Below are 16,400 nucleotides of genomic sequence, written 5' to 3' on the forward strand. Positions count from 1 at the left end.
CCAATTAACCACCAGAAAACCAGAAGTAGAGCTGAAGCTCAAAGTGGAAGAGCACTAGCCTTGAGAAAAAGAGCTCAGGGATAGCATCTCAGCCATGAGTTCAAGCCTCATGACCACCACCAACAACAACAATAAAATCATCCACGAATACATGGCCACACCTTTCACCTACTGACATTAAGCTATACACACATGAGCTATATACATGCATTGATAGTAACATATCCATGTGGCATATATGAAGCTATTTTAAGAATCAGAGGGATTCGGCCAAGGCCCCATTTAGAAAGAAAGAAATGGACCTGTTCAAAATAAACAGCAATTCAGATATAACCAACAGACCATAGGTTTCTGGCCCTGATTTAAAAACAACAAATCAGTTGGGCACCAATGACTCAAATCTGTAATCCTAGCTACTCAGGAGGCTGAGATCTGAGGATCCTAGTCCCAAGCCAGCCTGGGCAGGAAAGTGTGTGAGACTCTTACCTCCAATTAGCCAGAAAAAAGCCAGACAGGAAGGTGTGGTTCGAGAGATAGAATGCTAGCCTTGAGAGCATGAGGCCCTGAGTTCAAGCCCAAGTACCAGCACATAGAAAAAAAACACCAAATACCCAACCGAAACAATATGAAGTCAAAGAGATCTGGAGTCTCTCCTGTATCAATGGCGTAGCCCCCTCCAAATACGGATGGCTGTCTGTCACATACATCTTTTTCAATGCCTGTGCTTTGAAGAGACCGTCGTAGTTGAGTTCCGTCAAACTCACACAAAGAGAGTGGCCTCCGGTGTCCCCAGTCCCATGGACTAGCTTCTCTGCTGGGCACACCCCGGTCCTTTCTGGTCTTAAGAACTGGTCCCCATTCACCGTCCCAAGAGAGACACTCTACAAGCTGATTCTCCGAGCTCTGGGGTACGGCTTGTCGGAACCCGCCATACACAGAGAGTTAGCCGCCATCAAAGCGGAGGAAAAGATCCGAGAGCTGGCTGGGTCAGGGGGAGGAGTAAACGTCTTTGAACTCTTTATCTACTTTCTGTTACCTGTCTCCGCAGGGGGATGCGCTTGGTCAGCTTGTGCACAGCCGGCTGGCTGCTGAAGTCCGGCTTCTTGGTGGTGGTCTTCATTCGGCACAGGATGACGGTCACCACCATGCAGGCGATTAAGAAGACCCCTATGCAGTAAATGGCTATCTCCAGGTAATCTGGGGAAGCGGTAATCTCTTTTTCTCTTACGGGAGCTAGATTGTGGGTCGTAGGGAGGAACAGATAAGCAAGCCACAGAGTTATTAGCACACGGGACTGGTACAGCCTAGGCAAAATACAGACGTCACAAAGTGCCAGTGAGCATTCCAAAGGCGAGATGGGATTCTAGTAACCCAATGCTCAGGAGGGACGAGGCTGGGCAGCCATAGACCTCTTGCCTGTGCCTCCCTAGTGCAAGGCATCAATAACTGGAGTGCCGGGGCCCACCCAGGGGACCAAGTTACAAAGGGAGGCTATGAAGCCACAGGCCCGTAGACATTTGGCCAGGACCACCGGCTGCAGCCACACCTCCTTCATGACAGCCTCGGGGTGCAAATTCTCCCAGAGGTACATACACGCCCACTCTAATTTCCAAGGAGACTGTACAGTCTCCCTGAGGCTGACTTCTTCCTCAGTGAGGAATCCCAGAGGCTCTTTGTAAGTCGGCTGGCCAAATGAAGTTTGGTGGAGTTCCTTAGTATAGTTCACAAAGCCACTCAACCAGACAAAATGATACATTTCCTATTGGTTATGATATAAAATCAGTACAACCGGGATACATAAGGTTTCCATAGTTCTTAGCAACCATTTCAAGTTTCTGTGTTATACTGATACATCCGTGTAACTTTTCTCTTATGATAGTATATAAATGACTTTGTAATGAATACATATATAAACACGATATACATATATGTAATTAATTTATCATCTTATATTAATATCCAAACATGTGTCAATAATGGCCTAACGATAAGCAATGTATTTCCAAACAGTATTTCTTGGTGACTCCATTTTGTTAATGGCTACTACTGTCAGGCACACTGGTTAGCAAGTGCCACTGGACAATGGGAGAATACAATACTGCGCGTAAAAGCAAGCTCAACATGAGAGACATCTCGTGTTAGAGCAAATTCTCACAACCAAAGGGGAAAAAATGGATGCAATGGAGTTATTGGAAGCTTATACATTTTAATCAGGAAAATATAAACACACTCGCAAGCTAGTCAAAACTCTCAGCCACACAGCACAAAATGGAACAACCAACTTATTCTTACTAGATATCAAACAAGCATGCAGATAGGCACTAACGGCTAAAAATGAAGCATTAATACCAAGGCATTCATAAAGGAAATGGCAGAGAGGCAATGCATCAGAGAGGACAGTGTGTCAAGAAAGCTGGATTAGAGTAGTCAGTTAAAGACACAGAGGCCATAGTTATTAGACAACAGCGCGGCCCTGATGTTCGTTTCTCCGTAAGGCAGAAAGAACATCAAGGCCAACATGGCCCAGGCATGCTCTGCAACAAAGGCAAATTCAAAGCGCACACTAGTGCAACATGCAACAAAAGCCACCGATTCCCAAGGAGGTAACACACTGCTTCTGCACACCTACAATTCATGGGCGCTTTTCCTCCCAGGGCCCCTCAGTAGACACCTGTCTTAGCCTTTTTTTTTTTTTTTTAAACCAAGATATAAGCAACGTTGGGTACAATGCTAAGGTTTCATTAGCCAAATGGCACGGGCAATGGAAGAAGAATTACTTTGCATTTTACAAAGCAATGTCAACTTCTTTCTTAAGGGGAATGGGGGCGGGGGGGGGGGAGGGTGGCCCTGAGGACCCACTTTTCTAGAAAAGCACATGATCCCGCTGGCTTGTAAAGGCCCATGCTCCACTCGATCAGACACGTGAACGTGGGATCTCTTTATAAGTGAATTTCCAAGGCAACTCTCTTATCCCTGGGGGACCATTTTGAATCTTTTGAAATTCTTGATGCATGGATACAAGGGGTCATTTCTGAGCACAGAAGCTGTGTTACTTTGATAGCAATCAACCAAAGGAAGGGAAAAAAAAAAAAAACCACAAAACCCACAGAAAGAAAGAAGAGTATATACCTGGCAGAACTGTCAACCATGCAGAGTGAAAGGATATCCCAATAGAGTTACCCGCCAAGCACGTATACTCCCCAGCATCCTCAAAAGTTACATTCCGAATATAGAGAACCTCAATCTCTTTGTCCGTGGTGTTAACACCGGCGGCCTAGAAAACAAAGGAAGCAAGAACACAGCTAGACGACATAGGAATGATTGTGGAAGGGGCCTTGGAACCACGAGGCCTCGCACCAGCGGCTCCGGGGGGGTGCTGGCCACCAGGAGATTCCGACCGCAGCCCATCCACAAAGCCCACAACCGAGAGACGCCGAGCAACACCGGCCAGCTCACCTCCACAGGCCCTTCACCACACCGGCTTCACCGCCTAGACATGCATGCGATCAGACACATGGAGAAAGCACCCACAGAGCTCCGTTCTTCCGGCCTTTGCTTTGGTTTGGATAAAGGGGTGGTTTTTCCAATACACAGAGTGCCCAAAGGGGCTAGTTTGGGGGCTCCGGTCCTGTGGGCTGCAGATTCCCACCAGGGATGGTTCTATCTAAATTGCCGTGTGATGAGATTAAAACACACCAGATACGCTCAGGGCCTAGGCCTCGCTTGTCTCTCTGGCTCTATGAGAGCGAGCAGGAAGGGTAGGTTTGTCTCGGTTGATCGGGCTCGGCAACTTTCACTTTGGCCCAAGCCATCTTGTCTTGCCAAGTGCTGAAAGCAGGTGGCACAAAACATGAGCTTGATTAACAGAAGAAAGCTGTCTTTTTCAAATCTCTTTTGTACTATGAACATTTGAAGGTGAGCCGTGACAAACTAAGAATACCTTCAAGAGCATCCCGCAGTGCATTCCTCAGGAAAGAGGAATGGTCCCTGCACTTGGCCTAGGACGGGCGGCGGAACCCAAGGAGTGCCATCTCACTGGACAAACCCTCTCCTGCACGTGACTGCGGTGAAGAGACAGGAATCCTGCGGATGGTTCAAATGCTACAAATTCCGTAGGAACGCGGGTCTAAGTTTCTAAGGACGCTAGTGTACAACCACCCTGGGGAAAGGTGCAGCCCAAACAAGACAAACCAGAAGGAGCGGCTGAAAAACTGGGTGGAGGTGGAAGGTAGTCTTTAGACGAAATCAGAGCAGGCACTTTGAACGTTGTGGGCATTTTTCCATGGCTGCTGGCATCATACCAGCTGCACCACCGAAGAAAGATCATTGTCAATGTACCAAGGCCACAAGAATTATCCTAGAAGCTGCCTGAAGCCTCCCAAAGCACCAAGTCCTTTCAGCTTCTATATCCAGTTTTCTTTAAAAACAAAACAAAACAAAACAAAAAACCAAAAACGTTGTTACCTTGCTGTTTGGGCAGGACAGTGAGCCAGGCAGACTGGTTGGCCTGCCCTATATAATTGGAGACCTTACATATATATTCCCCAGCATCCGCCTCAGTCACATTGAACAGAGCCAGCACTTCTGCATTGGAATTATTTATCCCCGAGTGCTAGAATAGACATAGGAGAACGATATCATGGCCAACCCAGAAGTCTCAGTGCCGTCTACGGTTCCCACCACCAACACACCACAAGAAAACAACTTCCATCATGTTCTAAAGAGCTGTGGCCTGAGGAAGAACACACTAAAACCCGGTGGTGGACAACAGAAGGGACCTGGGAGAGAAGGACAGAGAAGGGTGAACGGTAGCTGGTGGGTGGGGAAGCGCTTCTCCAAGGCGGGCATCCTCTTCCTCCAGATCTTTAGATTCTGGATATTGTTGGCTAAAGAGAATACTTTATTAGTAGGGTGTTCTCTGTGAGCAATCTGTAATTCTATGGAAAGATTATTCTTTTTGTTTTGGTGGTCATGCGGCTTGAACTCAAGGCCTGGGCCCCGTCCTTGAGCTTTTCCACTCAAGGCTAGCGCTCTACCACGTTGAGCCCCAGCGCCACTTCCAGTTTTCTGGTGGTTAACTGGAGATAAGAGTCTCGTGGACTTTCCTGCCTGGGCTTGGCTTCTAACCACTATCCTCCCATCTCAGCCCACTGAGTAGCTAGGATTATTGGCTGAGTCACTGGTAACTAGAAAAAAATCATTCTTTTTAAGAGCATCTCCATGAGCAACTCAACACAGGAGACAAAGCAGGTGTTATGCTAAGAATTCACAATATACTCAGCTGGTACAGGCTGTCCTGAGGAGTAAACTGCAACTATAAAAACTAGGAAGGCAAAAAGCCAAGAAGATGGGGGTTTGCAAAAACAAAAAAACAAAACCCAAGATATGTAAGGAAGAAGAAATTGTTCTGGTTCAGCATTTCACAGGTACAGAAACATACCCATTCATGTACTACCTAAACAATATGTAAATGGATTATAAAGGATTAATTTTTTAATCCACTTGTTTCTTAAAAGGCGGCTAGCTACGAAAACTTGGCTCTAGCATCCTATGAATAGAAAAACATCAGATTAAGAACATGAGCATGATGCCTCAAGCTTTCTACTTTTCCCATCTACTCCATCTCATTTATTCAGCACACCACCCTAGAGGGGAGACAGAGACAGCACCACGATCCCACAGATTTCAGCTAGGCCTGAATGTCTCCTCTCAGATCTCAGGGCTGACAACTGAACTATTCTGACCCTTTGTTCAGTGACGTCTTCCCCTATCCTTCAGAAATCTTATTAACCATCTCAATGAGCTGCCAATTCCTTCACCGACTGTACCGTCCAGTCTAACTGACCACCGTCTATCAAATTCAACAGGAAAGTCAAGAACCTGGGCAAACCCACAAAGAAGGTCTCCCTCGTGGGGCCTCTTCGTAGGATTCAACAAGTCCTTACCTTCAGAACTTTGAGGTACGGCAGCCCGTCGGGCCCGTATTTACTGCCGTTCTTTTCAACGTGCTTGATCCACTGGATGTGGGGCTGGGCATCACTGTAAACTTTGCAGACGAACTCCACGTCCCCTCCGACCACCGTGGAAGCATTCGCAGGCAGCCCAGCTTGGAGGATGGGCCGGTGTGGCGATCGCTCTGAGGACGAGAGGGAGGAGAACCGAAGATGAGAAGAGGAGAAACCAATCAACAGGCTGGGTTGTCCATAAGGCCGGCAGGAAAGGTGGGCCACAAAGGCTCCGCGAGCTCAGTTCTTCAGGATAACGGAGCAGGGAGGGGAGGGAGCACAATAAAAAGGACCTCAAAGAAGACCTCTGGAGTATAACCCTTGTTGTTGTTGTTTTTCTTTTAAAGGTACTTAGAAAAATCTAGAAAAGAACTTATTAAACCCCAAGCACTTGCTTTTCTACAGGTACCTAATAAGAAATGGCAAAGACTTTGACAGTGTGCAAGACGAGTAATGGCAGTCTCCGTACTTAGGAGGCTTGGTGGGCCCCAAAATTCACCTTAATCACGAGTTTAGCATCACGTGTCAATGACTGGACTCAAGTCTTCTGAGCAGCTAGGATTACAGGTGGGAGCCACAAGCATCTGACGTGGAGTAACTTTGTAAGGTGCATCCTACATACACACAATGTCCCCCAACACATTTTGAAGATGCCCTGAGAAGTTCTGCATCCCCCGCTTTAAAAAAATAAATAAATAAACCAGAGCTTGTAATCCCAGCTACTCAGGAGGCTGAGAACTGAGGATCATGATTTACAGCCAGCCCAAACAGGAAAGTCCATGAGACACCTATCAACAAATAACCACCAAAAGCTAGAGGTGAAGCTATGGCTCAACTGACAGAAGACTGTCAGATTTGGAGGGAAAAAAGGCCAGTCCACCAAAGCACTATATAATCACAAGCTTACTAGAACCTTCCTAGAAGGCCTATCTGTCCAGAGCCACATCAAACCCAATCCTTGGTCCATTCACAAATAGGACTTCAACTTCACACACCTGCACACACCACATCCCCTGTGAAAACAGTTAAGAGGGGACCCCAACCATCTTACCATACCACGGGCGTGCCTACGCTGTGCCTTGCATCCCCATGCCTAGGTTAGACACAGCAAGTCACAATGACAGAAAGCTAAGCCTTATCACTTGGTGGAATTTGTTGAACCAAGAGTCTGCTGGTCCTTTAAAAGCTTCTTTAAAAGAAAGAAGATGCACCTAGCAGTTCCCTTTTGCACATTTCATCGGGAATCTCGCATCACTTCCTAAACACGTATTTCTACACTATAAAGAAAAGAATTTCAGAGCCCCAAAGGAGTCATTTATCTTGCTCCCCAAATCATCTGTGTAAGCTAAGCAAAGAACATAGAAGTTAAGGCTACTAGGTTTTGTGGGGGGTTTTGTCAGTCATGGGGCTTGAACTCGAACCCTGAGCAGTGTCCCTAAGCTCTTCTGCTCAAGGCTAGCGCCCTACCACTTTGAGCCACAGCTCCACTCCGGCTATCTGGTGGTTCATTGGAGGTAAGAGTCTCATGGACTTTCCCGCCTGGGCTGGCTTCAAATCACAATCCTCACAGCTTGGCCTGCTGAGAAGCTAGGATTACAGGTATGAGCCACCAGTGCCCGGCAAGTCTACTAGTTTTCAGGAGCAAAAACATCTCAAAAGCTGAGTTTCTTCAAATACACGATGAAATCCTGACTCTGGCCAATGTGCTGTCTCAGGGATGGGCAGAGACTCTGGTTTGTTCACAGTGGGCCCAAGGCAGACAGGAAGGACAGTTACATCCACATGCAGTTGTTTCTGCTCCTTCTGCTGGTTGGTTACCAAGAGCTCTGACAGCATGGGGAAGCTGGCATCTGGGCCAGAGACGCAGATGACAACATCTGCTCTTTTGTACCTATCAACTGCGAAGGTTTATTATCTAAGTGAATCTGGTATATCAATTCACTCTCTGGCTTGGTTTTCCAATATTCATAAGTGTGTGTGTGTGTGTGTGTGTGTGTGTTCAGATACATATTGATAGCTGGTTTAAGATGTCTTTTCTTAAAAATAACAAAAAGGACTAGGCAATCTTCACTGTTACAAGCCAGATCTACTGAGTTTTAAGCAAAGTTCTATACCGGTCTCTAATACATCACCACACAAGCAAACTCTATGCGTGTAAACAACAAGCGACGCTGCAGTGAACAAGAGCGTCTCCCCCCTCCGGCCTGTGCCACGCTCCCGCGGGAAAGCAATGGCGGAGCCCGGACGACGCTGGCAGAGCCTGGTAGAGAGCGGCAGTCTGGTTTCACTTGTGGTCAAAGCGCTGCTAAGCTCCAGTTATTAAGTTATTCCACTGTTCTCCGGACTATTTTCACCCCAAAGGAGAAAGAACCCCTTGTGAAGGCTTAATGTTATTTCATTTGCAAATTACAGCCGAGTGAATGTTGCTGCTTGCAGACTTGAATCCGTCTTTTCAAATTTTCTCACCTTCTATGAAATAACCTCTTAGCCACCCCCTTCTCCTCCTCAACCCTTTCTCACTTTGGGGACAAAAAACTTCAAGCAGGATCGCTCCTTTAATAGAAACCTTATACCACCTTCCAAAACTTATTACAGCTGCTTTCGGTATAAAATGAAACCTCAGAGAATGTTATTGAAAATGTTTTTAAAAAGTCAGTAGGCCTCAGGTTTCATTTCTCCACATGAGGCTTTGATTTCCTTTGTAACCCTTCTTCTCTACCCTTAAACAAGTCAGAGAATGAGGCCAAAAACATCTTGGAAAAAGTCCTAGGATGCCAGCCTCTCCCGGGCCCGAGGTCCCCTTCCTGTCCTGACCCATCCATCTCCCGGGGTGACCAGCCTGAAGAACAGCTCTAAGCGGTGGACGGTAACCAGCCTCGCGTCCTCCCTTCAGGAAGTTGGGGGGACAGCGAGTGAGATGGCTGTTCACTGGACAGAGCGGGCAGGCAGCCCCTGCTCTGCCATTCCCAGCAGCCCCTGGGAAAGCAAAGCCCTTGGGTTTGCAACTTTCCACAGCACGTTGAAATCAAATGGATCAAGCTCATGAATGAGCTCTAGATGAGGGACAAAAGCCCAGTGTCGGCTCAGCTCTTCGGTGTGATAGGAAAGTGGAGTCCTCTCCATGAGGCAGGCTTGTCCAAGGCTGGTCAAGGCTCTCTTACAGCAGGTTGAACTCTAAGGTAAGGTGTAAAAAAACCCTTTTCTTCCCACGGGGCGGTGGGAGGGCCGAGGCATAAACGACATGGAAAGAGAAAGGCACGCCAACAGCTCACCTGGATTTCTGGATTGCAGTTTTTAAAAGGGATATTCTGAGCCTGGCAGGTTGTGACTATACAACCCACGGCCCTGAAATAGGATGAGAAAGCTGTAGTGATTAGAGGTCCCTGTGTGAATTCCACATTAAGACACCAGGGAAAGCCGTCCAAAGGGTGGGGCTTGTGGCCTCGGACAGTTGGCTGCATGGCTGGAACGAGGTTCCTACAAATAAATGCGTAGTGAACACACACTCAAGTGCTTTAAAAAACACATCCCCTCCCTGCCTCCTTGCTCCCTCTCCCTCTCCTCTCTCACACACACACACTTGGTGTGACCCCCACGTTTCAAGTGTCCACTTTACTAAAGCAGAAACCCCTCTCCGCAGAGGGAAAGTAAATACCCACAGTGGTTTTCGGGTCCTGCTCTCTCGAGCTAAGAGTTACCAACCAGGCAGGGCCCCAGGACGGCAGCCTGCTTCATTCCAAGAGGCAATTACAGAGCACAGAGGGAGGAGAAAAAAAGAAAGAAAATACCTGAGTGACAAAGGATAAATCTTTGTTAATTGACCATTGAAACTTTATAACATGCCAGCCCTCCTCGGGACATAATAATATGTTTGGCTCATAGGAGATCCGCAACTTTTGCTATGGCACAGCAAAGGCCATTAAAAAAAACAAAAAAAAAAAACAACTCCTAGAGCAGAGAGTGGCCATGTCTAGAGGCTCAGTAAACACACATCTCAGGGCCAGAAGGACCAGGCTCTTAAATTACATCCATAAATTAATCAAGGCCAGGTTTCCCAGCATGCTCTGGTCTTGAGTTTTGCTCCTCCTCAAAGTTAGGCAGCGCTGGTCACAAAGAAGCAACTCACAGTTGCTTTCACTGGCCACACATGACCAAGGGACTCAATTCCCACTGACTTTCCAGCACGGAAGCAACCGGCTTCTCACTCACGGAAGTAAGGGGGATGGCTTGGCCCGATCTGTCTTAAAATCAAAAGGGAAATTACATTGCCCTTCTTCCAAAGCAGTAGTTTCGAGGCTGAAGAGGCAAACAATAGTTTGCCATTTGGAAGGATAAAAAGCAAAGGAGAATTCTTTTCTTCTAAAGCCAGGCCTAACTTTTCTCTAAAGGATAGGTGGTGGTGGTGGTGGTGCGAGCTGGGACTGCATTAAAAACGCACCAAACCAGTTAGCATGAGGCATGGTTATTAGCAGAAGGAGCTCACTGTCTTGTCCCACCCCGGCCCAAAGGACTCACACCAGACAAGCTAAATCCAGCTGGGGTCAGAGTTTTGTTTTCTTTTCCCTAAGCCTCTGGAGATCAGCACAAAAGATAGCGAGAACTAAAGAATGGTCAGCAGAAAGGGGCAGGGGTGTTAAAGGGAGGGAGTAGGGCATTTTCAAACGGCCCTGGCAGCACCACCAGAGGCTAATACCCTAGCTTGTCATATTCTGAACCAGGGCCTGGCATGCCGGGCACCCTGCATTCTTTCTTTGTTGTTGCTGGGTTGTTGTAGTTTTTTGAGACAGCGTCTCCTTATGTTGCCCGAACTGGCCTCAAACTCATGATCCTCCGGTCACCAGCTCTGAGATTGCAGGCGTGTAGCACAATGCCTGGTGAACCTAACAGAACGGAAAGCCCACGTAGTTGAGGGTGACTGGCTTGCGATTCTGAGCCGCCATGGTCCTGTCCTGTCCTTTCCCTCTGCCTGGTGGCCCGAGGGGGGGGGGGGGAGTCCCCCCCCCCCGCCTTCTGCCAGGGGCCGTGGCTCTGCCAATCCTGCAGGGAAAGATGAGGCATCTCTCCCTCAGTGCTGGAGTCACAAAGTGACCTGTGGACCACGCCCGTGAAAAGCCAGCCACGAAACACGGCGGATTCCCTCGGGCTTGCTCCGCGGTGGTGCAGCTGGGTGGAGTCAGGTGCGGCGGGAGCCCGGCGGGCCTGGGAAGACCCAGGCAGGTGGAGGCAAAGCACCTTCCATAATCAGTGTCACAGATGATACGATTTGGCTTGGGGATAGGTGGCTCCTCCCTGCAGAGTGTCAATTTGGATCATCTTGAGAAAATTACAGGAGCCAGAGCTCCATGTTACTGACACCCCGAATGTTTAACACCCCCCCCCCACACCGAGTTCTATGCCTTCAGAAAAGGTGAACAGTTTGAGCTGACAACTCTCTGATCGCCACAGTTATACCAAATTCATGTTCAAAAAAGGCTTATCTACCTAGGGCAGTGTCGGGGTTTGAACTTCGAGACCCATACTTGCTGGATTGACACTCTACCACTTGAGCCAGACCTCCAGCCCGGCTTTGTACTCATTATTTTACCTAGCCTTACAGACTTTTCCGCCCGGGCTGGCTTCAAATAACGATTCTTTGGATCTCAGGCTCCCGGGTAGCTGGGACAAACGGGTGTATGAAACACCAGGGACACCCAGGTGCCTTTCCTTTCATGAAAAGAAAAAGACAGCCTGGAGTTGTACAGAAGCAAGGGGCGCACCGCACTTCGAATGTACTGAGGGATGGGGAGGCAGATTGGGGGGAACAGTAGAAGTGGGGGCGTTAATCAGGATGCACGGTTCGCATAACCTGACTTACGGAATCAAAGCCCCTTTTAACAACGACTTAATAAAAGCAACTAAATACAAATTTTTACATGCGTTGAATGTTACTGGATCATGATCAAGTGGCCAATTTTATGCTAGGTATCTCTTACCACATTTTTTTTTTTTTAAGTTGACGTGGTACTTGGATGCTGGCGGCTCCCTCCTGTAATCTTAGCTACTCGAGAGGCTGGGCTCTGAGGATCACAGTTCAAAGCCAGACTGGGGAAGGAAAGGCCGTGAGACTCTCCATGTCTAATCAGCCATCAGAAATCCACAAGGGGAGGTGTGGTTCAAGCAGTAGAGCACCAACCTTGAACAAATGACATTCAGGGACAGCACCCAGGTCATTTCAAGCCCTAGGACCGACACAAAAGAGAGACAGACAGAGGGGGAGAGGGGGAGAGAGAAAGCGCACAAAGTGCCAATATTATGGTGTGATTAAGATAGATTTCTAGGGCCACGGGAAACCTACATCTCAGTCAGCTAAGTATGTTTACAGTGTCCGGTTTACTAAATGAGAGCTTGTCCTCTCCTGTAACCCTAGACAGCGCTCACGGTGTCCCCTACGCCGGGCTGCGGATGCTGATGTCGATGCTAGCGTCAGGTCTTCATGGACTCCCTCCCGAGGAGCCGGGGTAAACACAGCTGACAGAGCGCTGCTGGCATCATCAGCCCTGGAGGCCCAGCCCGGCGCTCGATCGCAGGACAGGGCCACGCCACGCGCGAGGAATGCAAGATCATCAGCTGGTGTCTGACATAGCTGAGCTCCCTTCGCGGTGAGAGCATGCTGGAAAAAGAGCATGCTCTGTTCTGCTTTGTTTTGAATTGTTCAGGGATTAAATATACCCTCTTGTTGGAAAGGCTGAACTCCCATTAGGGTTATCTTCTCAGATGATTTGCAAAGAAACCAAAAAACATACCCAGGATACCAGAAAGCCCCCCCAGTCAAAGTCAGGAACCTGAAGTTCCTCAAGTTTAAAATGTCCCATAAATTATCTAATTAAAAGGATCCAGTCAGCCCAACTTTAAAACTCTAGCCTAGAAAAACACCCACACAGGTGCCCCATAAATAAGTAGGCACAAAAGTTTGCTGCTGTGGCTTTTCGGTTTTGTAACAAGAAACCAAAAGATACACAATCTATAAACAATGGTGGTACATTCAGTGTACCATGCAGGCCAGTGAAGTACATCGATACGTACAGACATAGTGGGGTTGTCCGCGGTACAAATATTGACAGCTTTCATTGCTCTGGCCATCTAAAACATCTTTCTTCCAGAAGTCTAGAACCATCTTTTCTAGACCCTACCTGGTGTGCAAGGAGAAGCTTCTAGTCCATCTGAGAGAACAATCAAGCAATGCTTCCCCCCTCTGCTGTAAACAATATGAGAATTTGAATCATAAACCCATTGTTTTCTTGGGGACAAAAGTCAGCCACAGAAAGGAATGGTGGTTCCAGATGCCCTATTCAAAATATCCACGGATCCCGAGGGTCTTGGATCCAAACCCCGTCTCTGCTGCTCATTGCCCAGACCCCAGACCACCATGAACAAAATATACAAGCTTTAATATAATTTGTACGAGTGTGTGTGTATGCGCATGCACATGCAGTTATTGGCACTCAGAGCCTCACACTGTTGCTCGGCTTTCTCACAAAAGGCTGGTGTTTTACCACTGGAGCCACAGCTCCACTTATTTTTTAAGTCGTTCAACTGGAAATAGGAGTCTCCTTGACTATCCTGCTCAGACTGGCTTTGAACCTCAATCCTCAGATCTAGCTCTAAAATACAACACTTAAAGGACTAGGTCCTTTAGTCTAGCTTTGAGTCTCAGTCAGCCTAGTGCAACAAGAACTTCTTTTTTCATATCAAGCATGACAAGCCAATGGCTGACCCTCAGAAGGCCACGATCTTCCTGATAGGATAAGAGGCCACGCCTAGGCCACAAGCTGAACTATAGGTGGGGTACACGGGTCTTACTTAAGAGAATCACACAATGAAGAGGCACTGGGGAAAAGAATGAAAAAGGTAGACATCTACTAAGATCCAAGATCTCCAGCTCATCACTGCGACCGTTCGGGATCTATACACCGTGAAATGAAAGATCCAGAAGGCCAAGGTCTGTCTCCCTCATGGACTACTGGGCTTTGCTCTGTTCTCGTCACCCAACCAAGATAACAGCATCCTGCCCACCTCATCTCTCTCTCTCGTCAGAGGGGGGGAACAGAACCACCACCCACCATATCCTCTACAGCCTCTGCCATCTCCCAACTGCTACAGGGAAAGATGCAGCAGAAACTCTCAAAGCAAAGCAGCTCTTTACCTGTGGACCCCATCCATCCCACCTTATCCTTGACTGTGAACATGAACCAGACAGGAAGAAGGTGGCTCCAACAACAGGGTGTTTGTTCTCAGGGAAACAGAACCCAGGACAAAACCCGTGGGCCTACCACTTCAAAACTCAATGAGGGGTTGGGATGTGGCCTTCTTCCTGGGAGTTGGCATAAATAATCTTCCCAACAGGGGTCTTTGACTTTCTAAAGGTGGCTGTGGATGAGGCTGTATGAAGTCCATTCGGAGGAAACCTTGATGATTTCCTGCTTTGGAATTTCAAGTACATGAAGACCCACAAAGTTACTCAGCAAACGGTCTTTTGACTGGAAGATGCATACTGTGCCTTCTCCAAAATGCTGGAGATTTAAAGTCGTTCAGATTTGCAAGTTTCTCAGATATTGGATTATGTGCATGGACTTAAACTGATGGAGCATCTTTAATTTAAAAAAAAGAACTAGTATCTAAAGGCTCGAAATCTGAATTAGGAGTGTCAACAGGACAATCTTCGATCTACAATCCTGGATCTACAATACAATACAATCAGTAGGACACACACACATACACACATACACACACACATACACACACACACACACACACACACACACACCCCTAAGAAGGATTGGGGAACTTCATTTTGAGGGTGCTCAACCTTGCGGCGTTCCTACTTCCGGGTAAGTTGTGATAAAGAGCTCCACCCCCCACCCCCACCCCTGTGCTCTAACTTAGGTGTGGTCCAGGTAAGTGACCTTAATTAAACTGTAAGACACTGACCCGACTCTACCACCCCTACATCCTCTGCCCACGCTACAGCCTCCATGCCAAAGATTAGACAACCGACCAAGTATGAGCCCTGTCCTAGCCACCCCCATCCACGGCCTGCCTCCCCCACAGTGGGCCGAAGGACAGCTGATGGCCTGCAGAGAACACGGGTACCCGCAAGCCACCCCCTGCTCTCCCCGCCTGCAAAGAGCCATTCCTTTCCTGGGGGGTAGGCGAGGGGGATCTCCATTTGCCGATCAGTGCATCTAAAGCAATCCCGCCGCCCCGCCTTTGCCCCTGGAAGCCCTGTTGTGCAAGGGGAGTGAGGAGCGGTTTCCACAGCGCCCCAGGGCTCACTAAACACCGCTGGCCAGAGGGGGTTTGGAAATCTCCATCCTGCGGGGGACTGAGTCTGACCTCTCCTTCCGGCACACAGGGGAGGAAGCGCAGAGTCACCGGCTAAGAGGAAGGGCCATCCGTCCGGTACGATGACAATCCCATCGAGAAAGAGGGGTGAGGGCAGAGGTGCCGGGATTTCCCGAAGCCATTCACTTGGCCCAGGATGGAAAACGGGGACACCCCCCGGCACCCCAGGAGCACTCCTTGTCTGACAAGGAGACACCCACCCTGAGACCCTGAGCGTGACAGCTATGGTTTGGAAAGAGGGTGAAAATGGCTGCCTGGGATACACACACACAAAGCCACAGAATGGCTGCCCACGGAGGCCCAGTGCCACGGCTCCGCGTCACCAGGTCCCCTCGCGATCGCGTGCGTCTGCGTTTTCAGTGGAGGGGGCTTTCTGCCTCCCTCCAGCAGACAACTCCAGCGCCCGTGTACGCAGCCGACACCAGCACAGAACACCATGTCCCTACCTTAGGCAAGTGGAAAAGAATCGGTTTGGGTATTAAGATCATAAATATGGAGAAAATCCAGCCAGGCCTGGCCAGGAGGCCAACAGGTAAGAGGTCAGGCTCAGAACCCCACGGGCTTCCAGAGCCAAGCCCTGCTATGTGCAGCCCAGAATGGAGCGTTGGCATTCGGTGCCTTATAATCTGGAGGTTCGCAGTTCTGCTAGCCCAAACGCTCCCGCCAAGGCCGCTCTCTGTCCCTTGGGAAGACAGGACCTCGGTCTGCTGGAGCCACAGAACCAAAGAAACCAGGGCCCCGACACGGTCTTCCTCAGGAGATGAGCAGAAGCAATCCTAATGGTAGTGAACTCGCTGGTGAATTCACTGGCTAGGCTAATATTTCTTTGTGGACTTAAAAACGAGCTCGGTTCCCTAAGTGTGCCCAGAATTTACTCTTCAGATCTGACTTAAGGGACACAGATTCCTCTGTTCCTTCGCCTGATTCGGTGATCACACTGAGCCTTTGCTTCCCCAGGACCGTGGCTACCCCCAAAGTGGGGGGCACCGTGGGAAATTTCTTCTCCCACTGGGG

The 16,400-nt window shown here is 48.6% G+C and overlaps 1 protein-coding gene and 1 long non-coding RNA gene across 4 annotated transcripts in view; one reads left to right on the plus strand and one right to left on the minus strand.

The window, feature by feature from the left end:
• The window catches only part of LOC125345313 (fibroblast growth factor receptor 2), an 81,821-nt gene that overhangs the window by 33,514 nt on the left and 31,907 nt on the right, over positions 1-16,400 (minus strand). The window contains exons 5-7 of one of the 3 annotated variants that reach the window (XM_048337541.1): positions 5,946-6,136; positions 3,130-3,274; positions 1,037-1,233 (exon numbers count right to left, since the gene is read on the minus strand). In XM_048337541.1, coding sequence (XP_048193498.1) covers positions 1,037-1,233; positions 3,130-3,274; positions 5,946-6,136 — 533 coding nt within the window. Of the gene's footprint in view, positions 1-1,030; positions 1,234-3,129; positions 3,275-4,464; positions 4,613-5,945; positions 6,137-16,400 lie in introns of all 3 variants that reach the window. The other 2 variants (XM_048337540.1, XM_048337539.1) reach the window with 2 other exon arrangements.
• On the plus strand, positions 3,399-5,251 carry LOC125345314. Its single transcript, XR_007209720.1, has 3 exons — positions 3,399-3,674; positions 4,222-4,228; positions 5,239-5,251. It is a non-coding gene; the product is annotated as an uncharacterized LOC125345314 (long non-coding RNA).

Source organism: Perognathus longimembris, unplaced genomic scaffold (genome assembly GCF_023159225.1).
Source record: "Perognathus longimembris pacificus isolate PPM17 unplaced genomic scaffold, ASM2315922v1 HiC_scaffold_5499, whole genome shotgun sequence".
NCBI lineage: Eukaryota > Metazoa > Chordata > Mammalia > Rodentia > Heteromyidae > Perognathus > Perognathus longimembris.